This window comes from Mesoplodon mirus (genome assembly GCF_964341445.2).
Source record: "Mesoplodon mirus genome assembly, chromosome: 4".
Lineage (NCBI taxonomy): Eukaryota > Metazoa > Chordata > Mammalia > Artiodactyla > Ziphiidae > Mesoplodon > Mesoplodon mirus.
In genome coordinates this window covers 49,143,879-49,166,636 of record NC_138979.1, presented here as the reverse complement: position 1 = coordinate 49,166,636, position 22,758 = coordinate 49,143,879, and the positions used below count along the sequence as shown (strand labels likewise).

Below are 22,758 nucleotides of genomic sequence, written 5' to 3'. Positions count from 1 at the left end.
CTGCTATTAAACCAGACATTACAAAATGAGCAAAATTTCTTTGTGAACCAATGTCACTCTTCTGACTCACTTTTTTTGTTGTTGTTTGGAAAATACAAGTTATTCCTCATAATATCATGTTATATATGTTAGCATGTGATGACTTTGTTGTTATTTTATTATTTTTTTTTTGCGGTACGCGGGCCTCTCACTGTTGTGGCCTCTCCCGTTGCGGAGCACAGGCTCCGGACGTGCAGGCTCAGTGGCCATGGCTCACGGGCCCAGCCGCTCTGTGGCATGTGGGATCTTCCCGGACTGGGGCACGAACCCATGTCCCCTACATCGGCAGGCGGACTCTCAACCACTGCGCCACCAGGGAAGCCCTGTTGTTATTTTTAAAAGCATTAAAATTAAAAAAAAATTTCTCAGTTTTAGTCTCTAATATGGTAAATATTGATACCTGTGTTCCACGGAAAAAAGAGCTCTTTGGGGGATCTCCCTGGTGGTCCAGTGGGTAAGACTCCACGTTCCCAATGCAGGGGGCCTGGGTCCGATCCCTGGTCAGGGAACTAGATCCTGCATGCATGCTGCAACTAAGAGTTCTCATGCCACAACTAAGAAGTCCGCGTGCTGCAACAAAGATCCTGCGTGCCTCAACTAAGACCTGGCGCAGCCAAAATACATAAGTAAAATAAATAATATTAAAAAAGAAAGAGCTCTTCAGAATTCTGAATAATTTTGGAAAATGTAATGGTGTCCTGGGCCCAGGAAGTTTGAGAACTGTTGTATTAAAAGCACTGCCTTATATATGGCAGATGGCTATGCACACTTACTTGTTAAATGAATGAGTGACTGACGGCTGGGCTTCAGTTGCTTCTAGGATGTGGACTCTGTGGCTGGAATTGCAGGGAGGGGGCAGGCACCTTAGGCAGCGGTCGTGGATACCACTGGAAGGTGGGGCTGCCAGGGTCTAGGAGTAGCAGCTACCATTTAAGCAGTATTGATCCTCCTAGCCACACCAGTGGGATGGGCTGGGCCTCAGGCAGGGAGGTCTGGGGATGAGAACAATGGTAGCTCTGTGTCCTGGGGTCTTCAGGAGGCTCACCACATCTTGTTTCCCTTGGTGCTAGTAGGCAGGAATTATTCAAATAGTCCTCTCCTGTGAGAGGAACCCAGCAGAATGGATTTCTAGGGATCTCTGGCTGTTAAACCACTGGGTGTGAGCACAACAGCCAGGAACCTGTAGCCTTAGGCAGACAGATCAACCTCTAGGTGCCTCTCGTGGCTCTGCCCTGAGCAACCGTGGGATCTCCAGCAAGTCACTTTTCCGCTGGCTGACTCAACCACAAGGTGAGGGTGGGATAAAATGTTTGCACAGTGTCTGGCATATACAGGGTGCACAATACATTAGTCGGTCCATTAGCAATGTCATTAATAATAATAAAAGGTAAGCTGGGAGGATTGGGGTTAAGGAGGAAGGGTCCTATGGGAGTTCCTCCTGGCCCCTGACTAGTGACAGTTGAAGCTTGGTACAGACCAAGTGTTCTCCACCTTGGCACTATTGACACTTTGTCCTAAATAATTCACTGCTGTGGGGCTGTTCTGTCCACTGTAGGATGTTTATCAGTGTCCCTGGCTTCTACCCCCTATATGCCAATAGCACTCTCTCCCCAGTTGTGGCAACCAAAATCTCCCCTGGGGGGCAGTTTGGAAAACTATCCTACAAGGTATAGATACTCAACCTTTTAGGGCTCTACTGTGGGATGCTTGCCTCCCTGCAATGCCCCAGGCAGATGTCCCACCAGCCTCATGCACACAGATCTGGGTCACTCCCTGCAGAAGAAATTCTGCCAAAACATTCTGCTCTCAAAGGAACAAGAGGCCTCCTGACTCTGATCCTTTCCCTTGAAGAACCTTCCTGCTAATAGTGGCCACTCCCCTCAGCTTTTGGACAAACCAGGACCCTGGGAAAGCAGTAGCTGGCCAGCACAGGATTTGTTGAGGGAAATGTGGACGATACTCAGCAACCCCCAGGGAGGCCATCCTGCCTTTTATCCTTCACCTCGGCTCTAATGGCTTCCAACCCCCAAGTCTCTACTGAAACATCGACTGGGCCAATCAGTAGCAGAATGGATAAACCAAGGGTGGTATATTCATACAACGGAATGCTACAGTGAACAGAATGATGAGTCACACCTCATGCAACTGCATGGTTGAATCTCACCAACATAATGTTTAGTGAAAGAAGCCAGAAGCAAAAGAGCATATACTGTATGTGTCCATTATCAAAAAGCTTCCCCCAAGAGCAAAATGATCTATGTTAAGTCTCAAGAGGTGTGCAAGGGAGGCTTCTGGGATGCTGGCTCAGATTGTGAAAATTCATTGAGCACTTATGATATAGGCACTTTTTTAGATATATGTTATACTTCAGTAAAAAATTAACAAAAACAACATTCTGGGCCAAAGGGCAGGAAAGGCCCTTCACCAATATCCCTGTGAACACGGAATAAAAATCATCAGCAATTCTGCCCGTATGGCTCTAAATTATTATTATCATTTTTGGACTCAGCTTGATAAGTGAGATGATGTATGCAAAATAATTAACCTTGCGGTTGACACACAAATTGCTCAGTGAATGGTAATAATTAATACTGCTAATAAGTTATTAACTGACCTAGTATACAAAATAATAATTAAACATAAAGAACAGCCTTTTTTCTTAAAGGAGTTCTGGAATTTTCAGGCAATCTTTGGGTAGTAAGTTCCTAATTCTTTTTGGAGCTCCCTCCAAGCAGAGTCTTTGAGGAAAGAAAAATCTAAGCCTCTACCTTAGAGTTTCTAGGTCCTGACCAGTAACCAGCACAAAAACAAAGTCCCAAAGGCCAGTCTCATTTGCCCAAAGTGTTCAGTTCACTTCATATCCATCATTTATTGATCCAATGCACTGTTTAGCCAGGAACCTGGAATCCACCTACCTGATCAAGCATTTGGATCTCTTTGGGCATCAACCTAGTGTGTGAATTTACAGACCAAACAGGTGTGACTGCTGTTGAATTCCTCAGTCTCAAGAGTAAAACTTTGGCAGAAAAAGTGAAGTCTAGAAAATGTGCAATGATAGCTCTGTTTTCAACCTGACTGGAAGGAGGATTCTACAAATTCCTCTCTTCTGAGAGAGCCAGCTATTAGACAACCCTCAGCAAGATGAAGCATTTCATTGCAAGCTGTTCTCCTCAACTGCAAATTAGATGCCAAATTAACTCTCAGGAAGGTATGAAACTCTTTCAGATTATTTGCCACCAAAGAAGTCTTAGCCTGACTATTTCTGAATAGGATATGCGAGAGACTTCATTGCTAGTTGCAAGTGCTTTGAGAAGACTTCTACTCCGAGTGGCTTCCTAAACTTTCAGTCCTGCCTACAAACAGCTACACGTCCCTATGACCTTCGATGCCACTAACAGAACACCTGGTATGCTGTGAAGCAAGCTCTGTTCCACATAGCCAAGAACACTTGGATTCATTGTGACGTACATTTAAAAAAGAAAATCCATGCCCATTTCCGGAGAAAAGGCAGGCTCTTACCTAGTCCCAGGCTTTGTCCATGGGCACTTGATTGGATAAAGATGCACAAAACCAAGAATATAGAGACACACAGGGAATTTTCCATTTCTCCTGTCTCACCCGGGGACCGAGGTCTTCTTGCTAATTTCTGAAGCTAAAGAGAGCAGATTGCCTATTGATACTTTGTTAGAGAAGACTGCCCATTAATAATTAACCTTTTAAACATGTTTTCTAGTGTTCACTTTCCTTCCTACACTGAACCCAAATCTAACTCTATCTCATACAAAAAAAAGGTTGATTTACAAAAGTATTTTTTATCCTGCTACATTTTGAAAATAAAATATCTTGTCACATACTCTTAACCTTCTTGGGCCAAGGTCACAGTTCTAAATTAATCAATTTAAAGTTAATGTGTTGTGTTTGGAAGTTCTGTCAAAGGTCAGGAGTAGGTGACTTCCACATGGTTGCCTAAGTCTCTCTCTGGTGTATGCAAAGGGGATGCAGGCTCCTGGCAGTGGTATTTCAAATTGCAGGCTAAACCCCAAGAGAAAGGAAAGGACTCTGCTATGTGGAGAGCCCCCAGGTGGTCTGTTTTCTATTGAGTTTAGCAAAATTGCTGGTGTCTGCGGTCAAAGAGTGATGGGCAACATTTCTATAGCTGAAACGGGCAGAAAACCTCTATCCTCAGTCTAAGAAGGAGCTGATGGAGGAGCAAAGATGCAGAACTGGATGCCTTTGCTGGGGGCCCCATTGAAAGATGGCCCTAGAGTAAACACACTCTTTCCTCCTCTGTGTTAATGGATGATCTAACTGGGTAGAGGACTGAGAAGTAAGGCCACTTGGCAAAACCAGACAAGGGAAACTCAGGTGTGGCTCTTGTAATATTCCTTGGGTTTCTAGTTTTATTTAAACTTTATTCATTTTTCAAACTTTAAAAAAATATCTATTATATTCCAGGAACTGTTCTAGGTATTTGAGATAAGCAAGTGAAGAGAACAAAGATTCCAGTCCTTGTGGAGCTTATGTACCACAAGGAGATGGGAGGAGTCAGATAACAGGTAATAGACATAATAAATAAGAGATTTATGTAGATTGGGAGAATGTAATCAGAGCTATGGAAAAATGAAAAGTATGGCTGAGTTAAGGGGGTTGGGGAAGGTAGTGATTTTAAATAGAATGGTCAAGGTGAGCCTTGTTGGGAAGCTGAACTTTGAGCAAGGGTTTGAAGGAGTTGCCCCTGTGGACATGTTGAGGAGAGCATCAGGTAGCCAGAACAGCCAGTGCAGCCAGTGCAAAGGCCCTGAGGTAGGAGCATGCCTGGAATGTTCCAGGAACAGCAAGGAGGCCAGTGAATAGGGAGACATTATTAAAAGGACTTTGGCTTTTATACTACGAGACATGGGGAACCATTCTGAGCAGAAGAGTGATGTGATTTGTATAATATTTGTAAAAGATCATTTTAGTTTGCAAGACTAGGAGCAGATTATTAGCAAACAAGGGTGCAAGTGGGTAGATCTGCTAAGAGGCTATTACAGTGATCCAGCAAGAGGTGATGGTGCCTCGGTTCAGCATAGTAACAGTGGAATTGGGGACTGATGGATGGGTGGTGGATATATTTTGAAGGTAGATACAACAGGATTTCCTGACTACTGGGATGCAGAGAAAGAGAGGAGTTGAAGATGACCTCAAGGATTTTGGCTTGAGCAAGTGGGACAATGGTGTTGCTAGCAGCTGAGATGGGAAAGGATGTGAGTGGAGCAGGTTTGGTGATGGAAAATCAAAAATTCAGTTTTGCCCAGGTGGAGTCTGAGATGCCTCTTAGACATCCAAGTGGAAATGTTGGGTAGGCAGTTAGATAACTTGGTGATAATTGCCCAGATGAAACGAACTGATAGGACCTTCTGAAACCACTGGCAGTTTGGACAGATTGATCCTAGGCCAAAGCTTAACTCTGTGTTGTCTTGTGGCTGCACCAGCTTCCAGAGGACTATACCTTGGAGACCATCTAGTCAAATGCATGATTTCTGAGCAGAGGTTTCTGTGCTGGCTTCTTGGCTGGCTCCATCCTACCTGCATAGTTAAGCAGGATCTGAAGGTTCCACTTTACTTCTTATTTCCCAGAAAGTTGGAACCTAAAACCAGCTATCTACCTGGCTCCTCTCCCCTGGGCCCACCTCATCTCTTATCCTCTGGGTACTGCCAGGTACCAACTCCACCCCCGGCCTCACTCTACAGATTAACTCACCAAGAAACCAGTGAATCCAAGTGCCTCTGGGATCCTGGGTCTATTATCAACTAGCTGGCAAAATGTTACTTAACCTTAATGAATTCCATCTCCTCACCTGTAAAATAAGAGAACATGGGCTGGAGATAATACTTTGAGGTATCAACAATATATTTCTCCCAACCTCTCCCTCACCCTCTCCCTTCCACTTAAGAAGAGTAAAGTAGAGAGAAGACTATAAACCTTTTGTCTTCCTGAAACTCAGGACCTAGGGTAAGTGAATTCTAACCAACAATGGCAAGCAAAAGGCTAAAAATGTTTCAAAGGGATGTGAAGGGAGAAAGAGTACCCCTACCATCCCATCACTAGAAAGAGACTCTCTTGGGCTTTGTAAGTGGGTGGGGGGAGAGGGAGATTTGTCTATGAGGGCAGAGGGGACAGTCCCTTGCTTCCAGAGAGTGGTAAGAACCCAAAGAAAAAATGGCTGTGAGTGTATCAGCAGGGGGACAAAAGATGCCCCCGTGCCTGTCATGGGGTGTGAGTAGCAGTGAGCCTCCGGTGCCAACAGGTCATGAAGATGGGGAGGAGTGGCCCCTTAGTGGTCACCTATGTGGACTGATGTCAGATAATCAGGTGCTTACCCCTAACCCCATTTCTGGGTATTGTGTCAGATCCAGAACTGTGGGTGGGGCGGGGGAAGAAAGAATCTAGGAGGGCCTAAAAAATAGGAGTTTGGAGTCATAACTCAGGTGGATTACAGAAAATAAAGGTATTTCTTCCACATCAGAATATGTGGACTGAGATTCACACTTCTACAAACACAGGTATGTATGCTTAGTGGTCAAGAGTCCAGGCTTTGGGGCTTCCCTGGTGGCGCAGTGGTTGAGAGTCCGCCTGCCGATGCAGGGGACATGGGTTCGTGCCCCGGTTCGGGAGGATCCCACGTGCCGCGGAGCGGCTGGGTCCGTAAGCCATGGCCACTGAGCCTGCGCTCCGCAACGGGAGAGGCCACAGCGGTGAGAGGCCCGTGTACCGCAAAAAAAAAAAAAAAAAAAAAGAGTCCAGGCTTTGGAATCAGACAGATCTAAGTTAAGGTCCCTGGCCTATCACTTCCTAACTGAGTGACCTAGGGCAAGACATTAGTGTTCTGAGCTTTAGATTTTTCCATCTGTGTAGTGGGACTAAGTATATTTACCTGATCAGATTAAAGGAGATAATGTAAAGAGGTAAGCCCTTAGCAATCCTGCCAAGCAGGAAATAATAAATGGCAGCTATTCTTACCATTTTTATTGTTTTTAATTCATGTAGGGGGTCCAGGAGGTAGATAACAGCATGATCACAGGATTAAAATTTAGCGGAAAATTAAAAGGGGAGGAAAACAGAAGGGTCTGGATCAGTGGTTCCAAAATCTGATTGAGGGTTGGAATCAGAGTCAGCCTGAGAGCTCAGGAAAAGAATTATAGGCTCTTCCCATGAACAAGTGAATGAGAACTTCCAGGGCTGGAGCCTGGACAACCTTAATTTTAAACAAACTCTTCAGATTATTCTTGGTCACCCAAAGTTTGAGAACCATTTCCTCAGAGTGGTGCTTGAGACATCTGTTGGGGCACAAGAAGAAAATAATAGATCTTTCTGATTTTTCTTGTATCACCTGCTCTAGGCTGAATGTGTCTCCCACAAATTAGTATATGAAACCTAGCCCCTAGGGTGATGGTAAATGGATAGGGCATTTGGTAGGTGATGAGATCATGACGGCAGAGCCCTCATGAATGGAATCAGTGTCCATATGAAATGAACCCCGGACAGTTCCCTTGCCCCTTCCTCCATGTGACGTTACAATGAGAATATGGCCATCTGTGAGGCCTTCATCAGACACCAAATCTGCTGGTGCCTTGATATTGGACTTCCCAGCCTCCAGAACTGTGAGAAATAAATTTCTGTTGTTTATAAGCCACCCAGTCTATAGTATTCTATTATAGCCTCCCAAACCAACTAAGATATCACCTTTGAAAATTTTGTGTATATATAATGCTTATATTTATACTGTATCACTTGTATACAGTACTATGTAATGTATTAGTGCTATATACTTTATAAACAGATAAATATCCATGTATTTTGGAGGGGCACTCAAAATTTTTTCAAACTGACAAAAGTGCTTCATTAAAAATGTGTGAAGGCTTTGCCGTAGAGGGATGCAATGCCCCCAGGCCTTTGGGACCTGATTATAATGTAATTGATCCCATCAATATATTGGAATCAGTAGATCCATTAGTGGGATCTTTAGTCATTTCCACACCCCAGAAAGCCCAGCAGTTGATGGAGGACACTTCATTTCCCATGGTCTGATGCCATGGAGCCTGAAGCCTCCAGTGAGTTATCAGCATCGTGCATAGTGGTAGGGCCCAGTGCTTTCTCTTGTCTGCAATCCTCAATCTAAAATAATAATGGTCTTATAGTTAGATCCTTAAAAATTGACCTGAACTTGCTTCCTTTTAATTTGAAGAGCTTCTTGAAGAAATAGAGATTTCAAGAGGCTGGACTTTAATGACTTGAACGTAACCTTTCCTTTTAGTGTAATGGCGATAAGAAAGTTAATCAGAAGAAAAAATATTTTACATAGATAAAGAGAGCAAGAGGAGGGAGAAGGCATGGGATCAAGGTGATGGGAGACGCAGGGCTTTATATTCCAAATCAGATTTTCTTGCTTTCATCATCAGATGCTGGGGATACCTGAGAATTGTAGCCTCTTGGCAGAATTCCGAGGAAAGAATAATTGAAACAGTAAGTTTTGGATTGGTACTATTATTTCCCTCATTTTACCGTTGAGATTTAAGAGACTAAGAACTAGGACAAAACCATATTTTATCAGTAAAAGGCTGAGGGAGAGGAAATCAAGGCCACCTGAATCCAGGGTCAGTTTTCTAAACCATATGCCCTCAATCCCTGGCTTTCCTCAGGCCTGCACTGACCTTTCTTTCCTCATTCTTATTCCACTTCCAAGATGAAATTTATAAAGTTTGTAGGATCACGTCACTGGAAAATGACTACCCTCTCCTACACCTGCTTGGGGCCAGGCTGCCACCAGGAAAATGACCAAGCTTTTATGGGGCACAGATCGATCTGTGTGGACATTCTTGTACTACGTAGGAATGAAACTGAGCAGGACCCTGTGGGGCTCCTGGACACGAAAGCCTTTCTGTGTCCCCCATTCCTTGTTTGTAGGGAACAGACTCCAGCCTCCATGACCTTCCCTGAGTTGCAAAGGGCAGATTCAAACAGTTGCTAATCAGGGAAGGGAGGGGATGCAGAGACAAGGGAGGAGCAGCCAAGAAACAATAGTGCAGGGTCCTGGTTCCACCTCAAGGGATACACATTAACAATATCTTTAAGCTCTTTATAGAACTGACCCCCGCCCCCCCACCCCACCCCCACCCCCCGCCAATGGAAGATGTAGCATTCTTCATTCCAGAGAAGACCACCTGAGAGGCCAGAATAAAGGAACCAGAGAAGCTCATCAAGAGATTATCTGAGACCAGATTAAAGGAGTGCAGGCCCCTCACACACCCTAATTTATCAGCAACCTCGCACTTGAACTATTGCTATAAAACTCCTCACCAAAACCTCCAGGGTGGGGAACACACAGTTTTCAAGGGCAGGAGCCTGCTGTGCCCACCTTTGCTTGCCAAAGCAATAAAGCTATCCTTTTCTACTTTACCCAAAACTCTGTCTCCGAGATTCGATTCAGCACTGGTGCACAGAGGCTGCGTTTTTGGCATCAGGAATACGACAAAAACAAGTAGGGATACTTCTTTGAGCTGGCTTGGAACATGTCCTTATTTGAAAAGGGGTTGGCCTGGAGTCTGAACTTTTCCTTATCTGTTTCCTTATCTGTTTTTTAAGACAAGTAAACAAATGAAAGGTGAACACAAGATTGCAGATGATGTTTTAGATTATTTGAAAGAATGAAGTGTTTCAAGCATTTCAAGCAGGTATTTATTCATCCAAGATCATCATGCCTGAATCGATTAACCTTTTCAGATTAACCTCTGCATGGGGTCTGCCTCTGACTAGTTGTGTGACCTTGTGTAAATAATGTAACCTCTCTTTGCCTCAGTTTTCTCATCTGTAAAATGGAAGTGTGAGGATGAAATGTTATTACATAGAATGTGCTTGGCACAATCAGAGCTCATTTGATTTTTGTAACAAATGAGACAAAAATTACTTCCTCCATTTTACAAGTGAGAAAACTGAGACTCTGAGATTCCTTGTCTGAGGCCACATGTCTAATCTATGTAGATTGGATCTGAGGACTTCTGGGTCCCTGTAAACTCTGATACTCTCTCATTCCCAGAGTCTAAAGTGAAGAGCTAGGGAGCAAAGAGATGAGATCTCCTTTTACACTTATTTTTATGTTTCCTGCTCTGTGCTGGCCCTTTTATTCTCCCCATCAGAATTATAGCTGCCAGTTTGTGAAACAATGAAAGAACAAACAAACAAAACCAGAGCTATCTTTTTTGTGACTGGATACTCTGGAACCAATAATGCATTTCATGAGTTTAGTAGTTCCAGTAGAATGGAAAACCTTTTTCCTCTGTTTGCATTATACTTGGAAGCAAAAAGAAGTAAAGATTTAAGTTGGTTTTGAACAGCTAGACAGACACAGACCATTGCTGGCTCCTTCAGGTTTGACAAGGGTTTTCTCCTCTGTGGGAAAGAAGGTGGGCATAGATTAGACTCTGTGCCAGCATCCTACAGCATCCTACAGGTGTTGGTTGGGCTTGATGAGGGGTGCTCATGCTGGGCTCCTAAGGGAGACCAACCAAGCTATGAACTGAATTGGCTGATTGCAGTAAACTAAGGGCACAGTTTGGGAAGGTGAGCCATTAGTATGGCAGCTCTCTTTCTCTGGGTCCCAGTGCTTCTGACAATGGGACAGCCAGAGGCACTGTCCTTATTCTGAGTATCAGGCAGGACTGGGGCATCGCTTAGATCGAAATGGCCCAAGACTCTCTACAGCAGCTGGTGTTTGCTCCATGTCACAGTCATTTCACAAAAGCTTTCTGAGCTCAGCAAATGAAGTCCTTGGCTACAAGAAATCAGGAATAGTTCCCAGAGATCTGCTTCAAGTGCTGCCAGTGACTCATCATTTTTCCACAGGGTATCTTACTGTCATGATTACTCATCAATTCCTAGGCAGGCCTAGAAGTCAGGGGTTAACAGTTCAGGGGCCAACTCCCAAAGATACCAGACTCTATGAGATCTCACTGAAACCTCAGGAACAACCCTATAATGATGCATGTATGATTATTCCCTGTATACAGAGAGGAAAACTGAGGCTTAGGGGGGTTACTGACTTGCCCAAATCCACACTCTAGTAAGTGGTGGAATGAAATCTGAAATTATGTTTGTCTAACTCCAAAGCACACACAACAAAAGGTAGTTTTGCCAAGGTTGTAGGAATTGGCTATGAGCTCTTCATGTATCTAAGATTTAAAAAAATGGAATTGTGCTCTTGCACTGCAGATAAAGACATAGAGCGTGTGTTTATTATTATTTTATTTTAAAAAATTTTATTTAATAAATTTATTTATTTATTTTTGGCTGTGTTGGGTCTTCGTTGCTGCATGCAGGCTTTCTCTAGTTGCGGCGAGCGGGGCTACTCTTTGTTGCGGTGTGCGGGCTTCTCATTGCAGTAGCTTCTCTTGTTGCGGAGCACAGGCTCTAGAGCACAGGCTCAGTAGTTGTGGCACATGGGATTAGTTGCTCCGTGGCATGTGGGATTTTCCCGGACCAGGGATTGAACCCGTGTCCACTGCATTGGCAGGCAGATTCTTAGCCACTGTGCCAATAGGGAAGCCCCTATTATTATTATTTTAAAAACAAATGTTCTCAAGCTGTTTCTCAGCTATTTAATGGAGATAGCTTGAAACAGCCCATGAAACATAGCAGAAGACAGATGTAATGGAGACATTATGGTAGAATTATATAATTTATACAAAGATTAATTTTCCCCAATCAACAGTAAAAAAGACCAGCCAAGACGAGGGGACTGGAACCTTTGCCCAGGAAGCTTTGGCATGGACAGGACAGTGTGCTTGATAGGAAATTGTCAGGGTGAGACTGCTACAAAAGACCTAATTTATACACCATCAATAGTCATCCAGTTACTCTTGAAACCATTTGGGTTAGGTCATGCCTAAGGGTCCTCCAGAATGCAACAACGAGATACTTTGACATGCTTTGATAATTCTGTTAAGACATAATTTTTTTTTAAAAAAGGTAAAATCATGACTCTCATTCAGATATAAAACTGAACATATGGTAAGTATTTTATTTAACTCATTAACGAGGAAGCTGTTCAGGGTGTTATAACTAGTTCAAAGGAGAAGATAAAACCTCCACAAATTTATATGGATAAAGGGATGTTGAAATGAATGGGCAAATGGAAGCACATTTAGCTTCCGGGGAAGTCAACCAAACTTCTACAGGACAGCACAGAACCTGCATTTTGCACTTATGTTAGTTATCTACAATGTACACAGTTGTAAAATGCCTCAAGAATCAGATAACCTAGGAAGGTTGTGCTGGGTGTGGGCAGTGCATAGTTTTTTATTGAAGCACAAAATCTCCCTTGTAATTCCTATTGTTAAGAAATGATAAAGGAATTATTTAGCTGTAGAATTTTAAGATAACAGGTTATATATAACTGTTTCTTTTGGAGGAAAATACTGTCTCTTGATATTTGTCTCTTGAGTGGAGGCTTTGTGATAGCAGAGAATTTGTATTTCCTTGCTGGCTTCTCTGTTTTTAGACCCATTAGCAAGAAAATTATTTAAAATCTTTGTGCCTCAGTTTCCCTATTCTAAAATAGGGACAGTACTATAATTAACTTCATAGGATTTGGGGGAAGAATAAATGAGAATAATCCGTAAAGGGTGCTTAGCACAGTGCCTGCTATCCTTATTTTTACTGTTTACAGTCTTTCATCATGCTTTTTATTTCTCCTACACATATATGTTCCCTCCCTTCTCTTTTTCTACCCATTTAACTGACTATAATAAATAATAGATTTATAGTGTTTTTGAAAAAAAGTATAGATCGGGTCTATGCTTCCTGGTCTTGATTTTGAAATTGACTGCCTAAGTTGTTATGCATTCCTTTGTATTAAAAAAAAAAGCACTCTCCAAAAAATATTTGTTTCTTGAATACTTCCCATCATCAGTTTTAGAACAGCTAACCCTGAATTTAAATCGAAAAATGTGGCTCCTTTTCTCAGGTTAATGGCCAGAGAAAGCAGGCTCTAGAGTGGGAAAGGCCCACAGACGGGTCCTTCCAGGGGTGCTGGGGACAGGACCCGCCACCTGGAGAGGTCACTCTCGGGAGTCAGGAAGTGGAAGTCACTGGTGAGTCTATCCCCGTCTGACTCCTTAGACCCCAGGGGTCACAACCAAGGGCCAGAGAGTCTGCAGCAGGCACAGGAGAGAACTGACCACAAAGCTCTGCCCACGGCAGGTAGTGCAAACCTGCCTTTGGGAAGTTTGTTTTTTTCCTTTGGGTCGGGTGGAGGGGGCGAATATCTTCAAACGCGAGGAGGAATTCCTGGAGGTCTCTGGGTCAGGATACCTGTGTGGATTTGACCCTACTGTCACGGCGAAGCCCATTAACAATTCCCGGGAAATAGAAATAGAATCTGGGTAATAAAGCCTAACCTTTTTTTTTTTCCTTTTCCTTTATGCTTGGTCTAGTTGCACTTGCTCAGAGGGTGTCGCGCGCACAAGCCTTGCACCCGTCCCTTCAGACCAGAATTCTTGGGGTGAAATGGCTCTGCCCGGTACCTCAGCTCCGGGGCGTGCGCAGAAGAGCTGCACGCGCCACTGCAATTCAAGATGGCGGTGGGGGCGGGCCGTGGGCAGAGACGCTGCGCCGGGAACGTGAGCAGCGCGCCCAGTGCCCGCCCCTGGGCAGCTCCACCCCCTCCCCGCTGAGGAGATCCCTAGAAAGCAGTCCACCCCACGGCCTGTCCGGGAGAGTTCCGACTCTACAGAGCGATCGCTCATCTCTCAGTTTTGTGACGGAAAAATAAAGCTTTCCTTTGCTTCTGAACCAAAGTCAGTGTCGTTCTCCTGGCTCAAATGACACCTGGCAGGAGGACACTTGTTGGGGCCCAGCTGGAAAGGCCCAGTGCCATCAGCCCCAATTTCAGTTCTCACACCTTGAGAAAGTGCCAGATTATTCAGGTGAGGCCCACAGGCACCCTCCCCTTTCCTTAACAGCCTGAGTTTTGCAGGGAAGAAGGCACTTGAGTAAGTGCTTGCTCTGAGTGAACCAGGATGGGGAAGGAGCTTTTATTTCTAGGCAAATTTCAGGGAAAGGAGAACAAAAATATTGCTGTGTCTAGGCTTCCTTTAAATGTATGGTAACTGGAGTGATACCCTGGAGAGAGCCGTTTTTCACTCCACAATGCCACTCCTGTCACTTAATCTGACTGACAGGCTGAGCTGGGGCAGGGGCGGGCGGTGGAATCCTGGGAGAAAGAACCATCATTTTGATGCCTTAGGAAACAGCGACGATTAGATCTCAGAGGTCAACCAGTGTGTAATTGGGATTTGGGGGCCGGGAGAACACAGTCAGATTTACACAGGGCTCCTTGCCTCTGGGCATTCTTTCTTTTTGCTATCATATCATCTCTGGAGCAAAACTGCTTGTTTTAGCTCTTGATAGAAAAGTAACTTCCCTTTTCCATTTTTCACAGGCAATGTATAAACAATGAAGAAAGTGATAGGCTGTCAATATGTGTAGCAATACCTACTTTTGGCCATACTTGGTGCCATGGAGAGAGACTAGAGTAGAAGGTCTGAGTTTGAGTCCAGTTCTACGCTGTTGTGACGCTTCTACAATGGGGATAATGATACCTGTGATTCCAGCCTCACAAGGTCATGAGAATGAAGAATGGTAAGTAACCAAACATTCTTAAGCAATAAAAGAACCCACATGAAGTAGAGACCCCAGGCTGGGATATCAAGCGGGTGAGTGTGTTTGTGTTCCACAGAGATTTCAGGAGACTTGGGGGCCCAAGCAGTTCTGCTTCCTGACCTAAGAGCAGGACACCCCTCGTCGCCACAGGGGCCCAAGGCAGCTGCCAGCCACCAGCAGAGGGAAAGGTCTGGCTCCTAGCTGGTCAAGGCTCTCCTAGAAGGCATAGAGGGAGTGCTGAAGTGCCCACCTTAAGTGGTTTATAGGTATCGGGGAGGAAGAAATTTTCCTCTACGGTTCTATGTTCTTCTGACTGGTCTAAGAATTAAATCGACAGGAGACAGATTAACAGGAGAAAAAGTAAACAAAAGTTTCATAACATGGGAGAGACCCAGGAAAACTGAGTAAGTTGCCAAAATGGCCAAAGCCCTTACCTTAAATACTATCTTCAGCTAAAGACACAAGAGGATGTTGGGGGTAGTGGTTTGGGACTTCACAGGAGAGGAACGCAATTCTCATGAAGATGGAAAAGCAAATGTTTGTTAAACAATCATTTGCTGGACCACAAAGAAACAATGGGACACAGAGTGGACTCTGATCTCTAGGCCCTGCTGTGTTTTTCCCACCACACTTACCCCATATTCTTTGCAGAGATCTCTGGTGATAGCTCTGTTCTGGAAACAGGCCCTCTGTCTAAATTCTTTTAGGTAGTTAGGGAGAAGGTCACAGTTTCTTCCTGAGTCTTTTGGGCTTTGATTATTTTCAGCTCAAAATAATGTGCCTGTCAAAGAGAACTTTGGAGGTGGCAAATTTTGGCTCCCCTAAATGGGCTTCAGCAAGGAAGCCAAAATATGAATGGGCTACCTCACAAAAATAATACCTGCAGACTTAGGAAGTAGGGGTCAAGGGCAGCTGATATCTAGTGGGAAGCAGGAGAGATGAGGGCTATTGCAATGAGGGAATTCCTGGGGACCTCACCCTTACTCCCTAGTGGATAAAGCCTGGGAAGTTTAGTTATTAACATGGTAAGGAATTAATATTACGATGAGCTTGCTTTAGGTGTCTCTCTGACTCTCTTTGCTGGCCCTTCCTGTCTTTGCTGCCCACTGCCCACAGACTGAGTTCAGAGCCCTTGAACTGCCTTCAACCTCCCCACTCCCCGCCAGGAAAATTGCTGCTTGGTTTTGCTTTCTCCCTGGAGACCCAGGAGGAGAGAAGCCCCGGTACACAAGTGAGAGCCTCCAAACAATGCATGTGGATATTAAAGAGAAGGTGTCAAAGGGCTGAGCCCTGGGAGTTTCAACACTTGGAAGTTGGGAAGGTGAGGAGGCACTTTTCTGCTTTTGCCAAACTATTTCTTAAGAACAAGTTCTTAACGATAATGAGACAGGCTGGGGCCTGGGACCCTTTGCTGCAAGTGCTGCAGTGCTTGCACCTGGACACACCTCTCCCCGAGCAACAGCATGCAAAGGAACTATAATGGGCTAAAAATAACTCTGTGTATGCGCAGTTGGGGCAAATTCTGGACAAAAGATACAAAAAGACCAAACAACCCAACTGCTCCTTCTGAAGAACCAGGAGCAAAAGCAGGATAGTACACATGCCCCCCTGCACTCACCACCACAGGCTGGGCAAAACACCTAAGCCATCCCTCCAGTCCGACCCCTGGATACACCCTTACCCTCACCCCATATAAGGAACCAGCTTGCCCCCCACCCCCTCAGGGAGCAAGCAAGGGAACCTGTTACTTGTTTTTGCTCCCTCCTGCTACAGCAGGAGCCCCAATAAAGACTTGCCTGAATTTCTTGTCTGGCCTCTAATCAATTTCTATGGATTGGGGAAGGCCAAGAACCGTGGTGGGTATCAGTAACATTTCTGGCTGAAGGGTGGGAACAATACTGCTATGAATGAATGTATGAGTCAATTTCTGGGCAACTTCACCATCATTGAATATTAGCATTCAACCTTTTTGTTTTGTCTTGTTTCTTTTAGAATATGTAAATCGTCATTTTCAGACTGCTTTCACTTACATTGCTTTGATTTCTGGTGAGCATTAACATTTTCCCACTGTTTGTCTACTAATTGTATTTCCCTTATGGGAATGGTCCCATCTTTTACCTATTCATCTTTGGAAATCTTGACATTTATCTTACAAGTTTGAATTAGCTATTTTTGATAGATCTTAATTCCTTGTAATGTTTGATAAAAATATTTTCCCTCTTAAAAAAATCTTTAGTAATGCTAATTTTTATAGTGCAATCATTTAAATAGCCTCAAAGCTGATAAAGTTAAAATTCCCTCAGACAGGTGATAACCCTTTTTTTTTCAATTTTATGCAAGTTCTTCCATAATTAGATTTTATATTTAAATCTTTAATCGACCAAAGTTTATTTTGGTGAATGTTTTATTTTTAATAACCTTTTCTATTATAAAATCAAAAACACGGCAAAAAAGATCCATAGTTTCACCATCCAGAGATAACCACTGTTGACATTTTTGTATAGATACCTCTAAATTATTTTTCCTGTTTATATATTTGTTTTTCAAAAAATACCTGCTAACATACTTTACAAACTCTATAATAACCTGTCTTAACAACATATTAATGACATATTTCAGTGGCATTAAATATTCTTTTAAAACATTGTTTGAAACAGCTGTGGTGCATTGCATTCTATAGATGTGCCATAATTGGCTTCATTCCCTATTGTTTTTTATTAACTCTCATGTATCTAAGATATCACTATTATTAACAGTGCTGGTATAAACATACTTAAGCATAAATCTTGGTCCCCATTTCTGATCACTTCCTTTGCTTAAATTTCTTAAAGTGGAATTGCTGAGGTAAAGTTATAAATATATGTACATTTTTTTTACCTTTTCATATATACTGCTATGTTAAGTAAATGTATATCATCTTAAGTCCTCATCAACAGTGAATGGGTGTGCCCATCCTTCCCCCTTGTTAATATTAGCTATTAACATTTTTGAAACTTCATGCTCAATTGATAAGCCAAAATGGTATGTGTATGTTTTAATTTTTTTTACTAGTGAGTTAAAGTTGAATTTACCATCACCTCCATTTTTATTGGATATTTTCTTTCTTTCTGAATTACCTGTTAATGATGTTTATTTTATACAGTAGCTTATATATTTTTATGTATTTTAAAATTGAGGTGCTCATTAAACACTTTAGTAATTTCAAGTACACAGCATAATGAATATTTGTGAATATCACCTTGCTACACAGATCCACCAAATCCTAATATTTTGCTGTATATGCTTCCTATTTTTGTTAAGGAATATACCTGTATACCTCTGTTCCTCTACCCTAACCTAATTTCATTTTCTCCCCCTCAGAGGAAACTCCATTCTGAGTTGGTGCCTATGAGTCTCATCTTTGTTTATGTTTGCAACATAGGTATGTAGCTATAAATATATAGCATATTTTGTATAAATTATTATACTTATCTATCTGCAATTTATTTTCTCATTCAGCATTATACTTTTGAGATTACTTCTGTTGATAAAACTGCTATAAATGGCCCCCTTGTATGAGTATATCACAATTTGTTCATTCTGTTGATGGATATTTGTGTGGTTTATTTTTTGTGTGTTTGTTTTTTGCTATTACAAACAATGTTGCAACACACTTCCATCTTCCACAAGTGAACTTCTAGAGTTTACTCCTAGAAGTGAAATTCCTGGCTTGTGAGATATGTATCTCTTCAGTGTTGCTAGATGTTGACAGTTTATTCTTCAAAATGGTTATACCAATGAATACACCATCAACAAAATGTGAATGTTTTTCCAATTTTTCTACATCATCACCAGCACTTGACAGTGCTAGATTATTTCATTCTCACCAGATTGATGGATGTAAAATGGTATCTCATTGATTTAATTTTCATCTTTCTGATTACTGGTAAGGTTGAACATATTTTTATATGTGCCGTTGGTCATTCAGATTTCCTCTGCTATCCACTGCTTGCTCATATCTTTTGCCCACCTTTTTATTAGTTCATAAGTGTTTTTCAGTAAGAAAAATATCTTCTCCCAGTTTGCATTGTCTTTTCACATTTCTTATGATGTCTTTTGTTGAACAGAATTAAAAATTTTCATGTAGTCAGATTCATCAGTCTTTTCCTTCAGGAACAGCCTGTAGGGGAGGTAAAATTTTACCTTTATACTCTGAGGGTTTTTTAGCAGTGTCTGAGAATTAAACTGATATAAGACAGACTAACAAGAGAAAAGCATACAGATTTATCTGTGTTACATGACATGGGAGCCCTCAAAAGACCCAAAGAAACGGTGAAACTTACAATCTTTTATACTGGGTTGAACAAAGAGAGGCAACTGTGGAAAAGTAACTAAATTATGAAGAGAGGTTAAAGGAAGATAAAAATTATTGTAACAGGGTCTGTTAGTACAGAATTCTCTTGGCTTTGATTCCCCATTGGAAAATGTTTTGTTTCTTCTGTTACTGGGAAGGCGTCTTCCATATGGGAATTTTTTTCTCCTGTTTTAGGAGGAAAAGGAGAGATAAGAATGCCCTTCTCACACCTGATGTTTTTCAAGTGCCTGTAACTCAAAATAATCCTTATGCCAAAGTGGCATATTTTGGGATAGTGTATTCTGTCACCCTCCAATCTTTTGTGTCTTCATTTCTTCAATTTTTCTTTTAAATCTTACCAAAAAAATAAGCAATTCTTTTATAAAAGGGATTCTGCGATTTGTCATAATCTTTCACATTCCTAGAATTTACCTTTATTGGTCACCATGCGCTCTTGTTGCAGCTGCATTCTCTAAGTTAAGTTAAAAATGATTTTTCTGCCTATTCTCATTGGGTCTGACATGGTGAAGTGATTGGTAAAAGTTAGCAGATAGATGATATGCACAAGCCATTCCCACCTTGCATGCCCTTAGTAGATGCTGCTAATTGACTGCATTAGTTTCTTCATTTATATGTATTCCCATGTATTCATTTATTCACTTATCCAACAACTATTTTTGGAAAATCTGCTATGTGCCTGAGTCTGCTTCTAACTTTTTCAAACCAGTTGTATTGGAATTGGTACTTGTGCATGTTTACCGTCCTAAGCCTGTGTGTTTATGCGTGTGTGTATGTGTGTGGTATGTTTTACAGATCTGTGGATGAGGACGATAATTATCTCTTAGAATGAATTGAGTATCAGGTCTTGTTTCTCTGTGATTTGGAACTGACTACGTAGTATGGGAAAATCTGTTTGTTGAATTCATAGAAATATTATTCAGTGTATTTTTTAGGTCATACTTCTTTTGGTGGATGAGGTATTTCTTTAATAACTTTCTCAATTTCCTTCTCCATCATTATTTTCATGTTTTTATATCTTGTTTTGCCAATTTTATTTTGTCCATTTGACTAAACATTTCAAATTGATTATAATAAGTTGTGCATTGCAATAATTTATATATATATATATATATTTTTTTTTTTTTTTTTTGCGGTATGCGGGCCTCTCACTGTTGTGGCCTCTCCCGTTGCGGAGCACAGGCTCCGACGCGCAGGCTCAGCGGCCATGGCTCACGGGCCTAGCCGCTCCGCAGCATGTGGGATCTTCCCGGACCGGGGCACGAACCCGTGTGCCCTCCATTGGCAGGCGGACTCTCAACCAGTGCGCCACCAGGGAAGCCCAATAATTTATATTTTAAAATCCTTTATTATCAGTTGTTAAATCACCAGTCTTCTTTTTAAGTTTGTTGATTAATACCTTTTATTTATTATATTTACAAGGGTTTTAATCTATCTTATACTCTTTTCAGAGAATGAGCATTTAAATTTATTTATTATTGCTACCAATTTTCTATTTTCTAGCTTATTTCTGTCCTTCGTCTTTATTCTTTTCTTTCTGTTTTCTCTTATGTTGACACTCTTCATAAGATTTTAAATCAAGTGCTTAGTTCACTTATTTCTTATTTCTAAAATAAGAGCACATAGATCTATATCTTTGCCTCTGAGTCTTGATTTGTTCATACCCCCCTCATTTTTAATAGGTGGTATTTTCAATTTTATAATATTTCAGAAATTATTATCATGTCCTTAATTTTCTACTTGACCCTGTTGCTTAGGAGAATTTTTGTTGCTGTTGTTAGAAGTTGTCAGCCATTTATTTGTTTGTTTTTATTGTAAAGTTTTGTTTGTATATAATTTTAAACTTGCAGAAATGTTAAAAACTAGATTCACCTTTAGCCAGATTCACCATTTGTTTCTATTTTTCTCTGATTGCTTTATAATTCATTCTCCATATATGAATTTTTTTTTGAACCACTTGAGAATAAGTTGCAGATGTACATACATACCTAAATACTTCAATGTATATTTCCTGGGAGAGACATTTTCTCTTATAAAACTTAGGAAATTTAACAGTTAAGAACATTGGAAAATTTCATATTGATACTATACAATTTTCTAATTCCATAGTCCATATTCAAATTGTCAGTTATCACAATATTGTTTTATATATATACTATAGAGTATATATACTATATATACTATAAATTATGTATAACAAATAGAAATAAATTTATATAATCTATATTTAAATTTATAATTAATTTATATTTAAATTTATATTTTATTTACTGTATATAATATATATTATATATATATATATAGAGAGAGAGGGTGAGAGAGAAATTGAGAGTATTCTAGAATTTACCATACTGAAGATGACAGTGGCAACAGCTGAAATATCTGAATGTTTACAGAAACTACTACAGATAGGGCACTCAGTATATTAGTATTTATTTTCTTCTTGTACTATGATCTAAAGAAGTTCATATTTATTTTCATATTTACTATTGTTTTATTATGAACTTACTATATATTCAGAGTAGAAAAATAACACAAAATAATAATAATCACCCCAAATTTCAGAGCCTAGAGACAACCATTGTTAGTACTTAGATGTATATTTTCTAGATTTGTGCTTTCAATCAACAAAATTTCGTGGACTTTCTGCTAGTTACTTAATGATTCTGTTAGGAGGCTACCAGTTTCCTTATCTGTAAAATTGTGTTAATAAGAGTACCAACTTCACAGAGTTGTTGTGAAGAGTAAATAAGATCAAGAACACTCAAGAATAGAAGTATATTAAAGCATATTAAATTATTATATGTAGAAGGTAGTTGTCATTATCTGCTATTATAGACATTATGCCTGAAAATATCATTCAAAGCAAGTTTCTTGGCAATATCATATAAAGCAAGTTCTTAAAACAAAGATCTATGTTCAAAATGGGGTTAATCAGCTCCATCCTTTTCTCTAACCATGTCTCAAACTTCTCTCTGAGATAATGGGAATAACTTACAATAAAATGGCTGAGAAGCAGTGGTCCAGGGCCCCTGACGTGTTCCCAGGTTTCAGTTCAACTGTCCGTCGCTGCTTCTGGCTGCACTGTGGAGTTTTACAACTTGACTTAAGTTCAGCCCTGTCAGAAATCACTGCCTTGCTTTCCATTTAACTAAGCAAGCGTTTAGGTTGTACAAATAAGTTATTTGCTCCCATAATGGGTATTGAAGATGCAGACTTAGCTGGCCTGGCTCTTCTCATCAGGGGGGGAAAAACTGAAACTAAGGAAAACAAACGAAACAATGGTGGGTTTTCTACTTCCTGGATCGTGTAACTTGTACTACATCCAATGAAAGCCATCTGGTGGGCACCCAAACATGAGGACTGATTCTCAGCCTGTGGTTCTCCTTCTAGCCATCCTCCAGACCCTGCACAGCTGGAACCTCTGCATCAGTTACAACTGCTAGGAATTGAAACTGAATTCTTATTCACTTCTGCTCCCAAGGACCAAAGAGGGACAGAGAGGAAAGCTAAGAAAGTCTGAGGTTTAAACTACAGCCCATTTTTAACTTTCCAAAATGGTCTTGGTATTTTCGGATCCAGATAACCTTAAATCAGACAATGCTGTATTACCATACTGAGGAATAAATATCCTATAATATTATAACCTGATAAACTCCAGAATAACTTG

The 22,758-nt window shown here is 41.3% G+C and overlaps 1 protein-coding gene across 2 annotated transcripts in view; it reads right to left on the bottom strand.

Moving 5' to 3' along the window:
• Positions 1-22,223, bottom strand: part of LIPC (lipase C, hepatic type) — a 179,062-nt gene extending 156,839 nt beyond the window's left edge. Inside the window, exons 1-2 of one of the 2 annotated variants that reach the window (XM_082617725.1) lie at positions 22,087-22,223; positions 3,559-3,691 (exon numbers count right to left, since the gene is read on the bottom strand). In XM_082617725.1, the coding sequence (XP_082473851.1) occupies positions 3,559-3,643 (85 nt within the window). In that variant the 5' untranslated portion in view covers positions 3,644-3,691; positions 22,087-22,223. Of the gene's footprint in view, positions 1-3,558; positions 3,692-5,782; positions 5,868-22,086 lie in introns of those variants that run through there. The other variant, XM_082617724.1, reaches the window with a different exon arrangement.
• Positions 22,224-22,758: the final 535 nt, after the last annotated feature.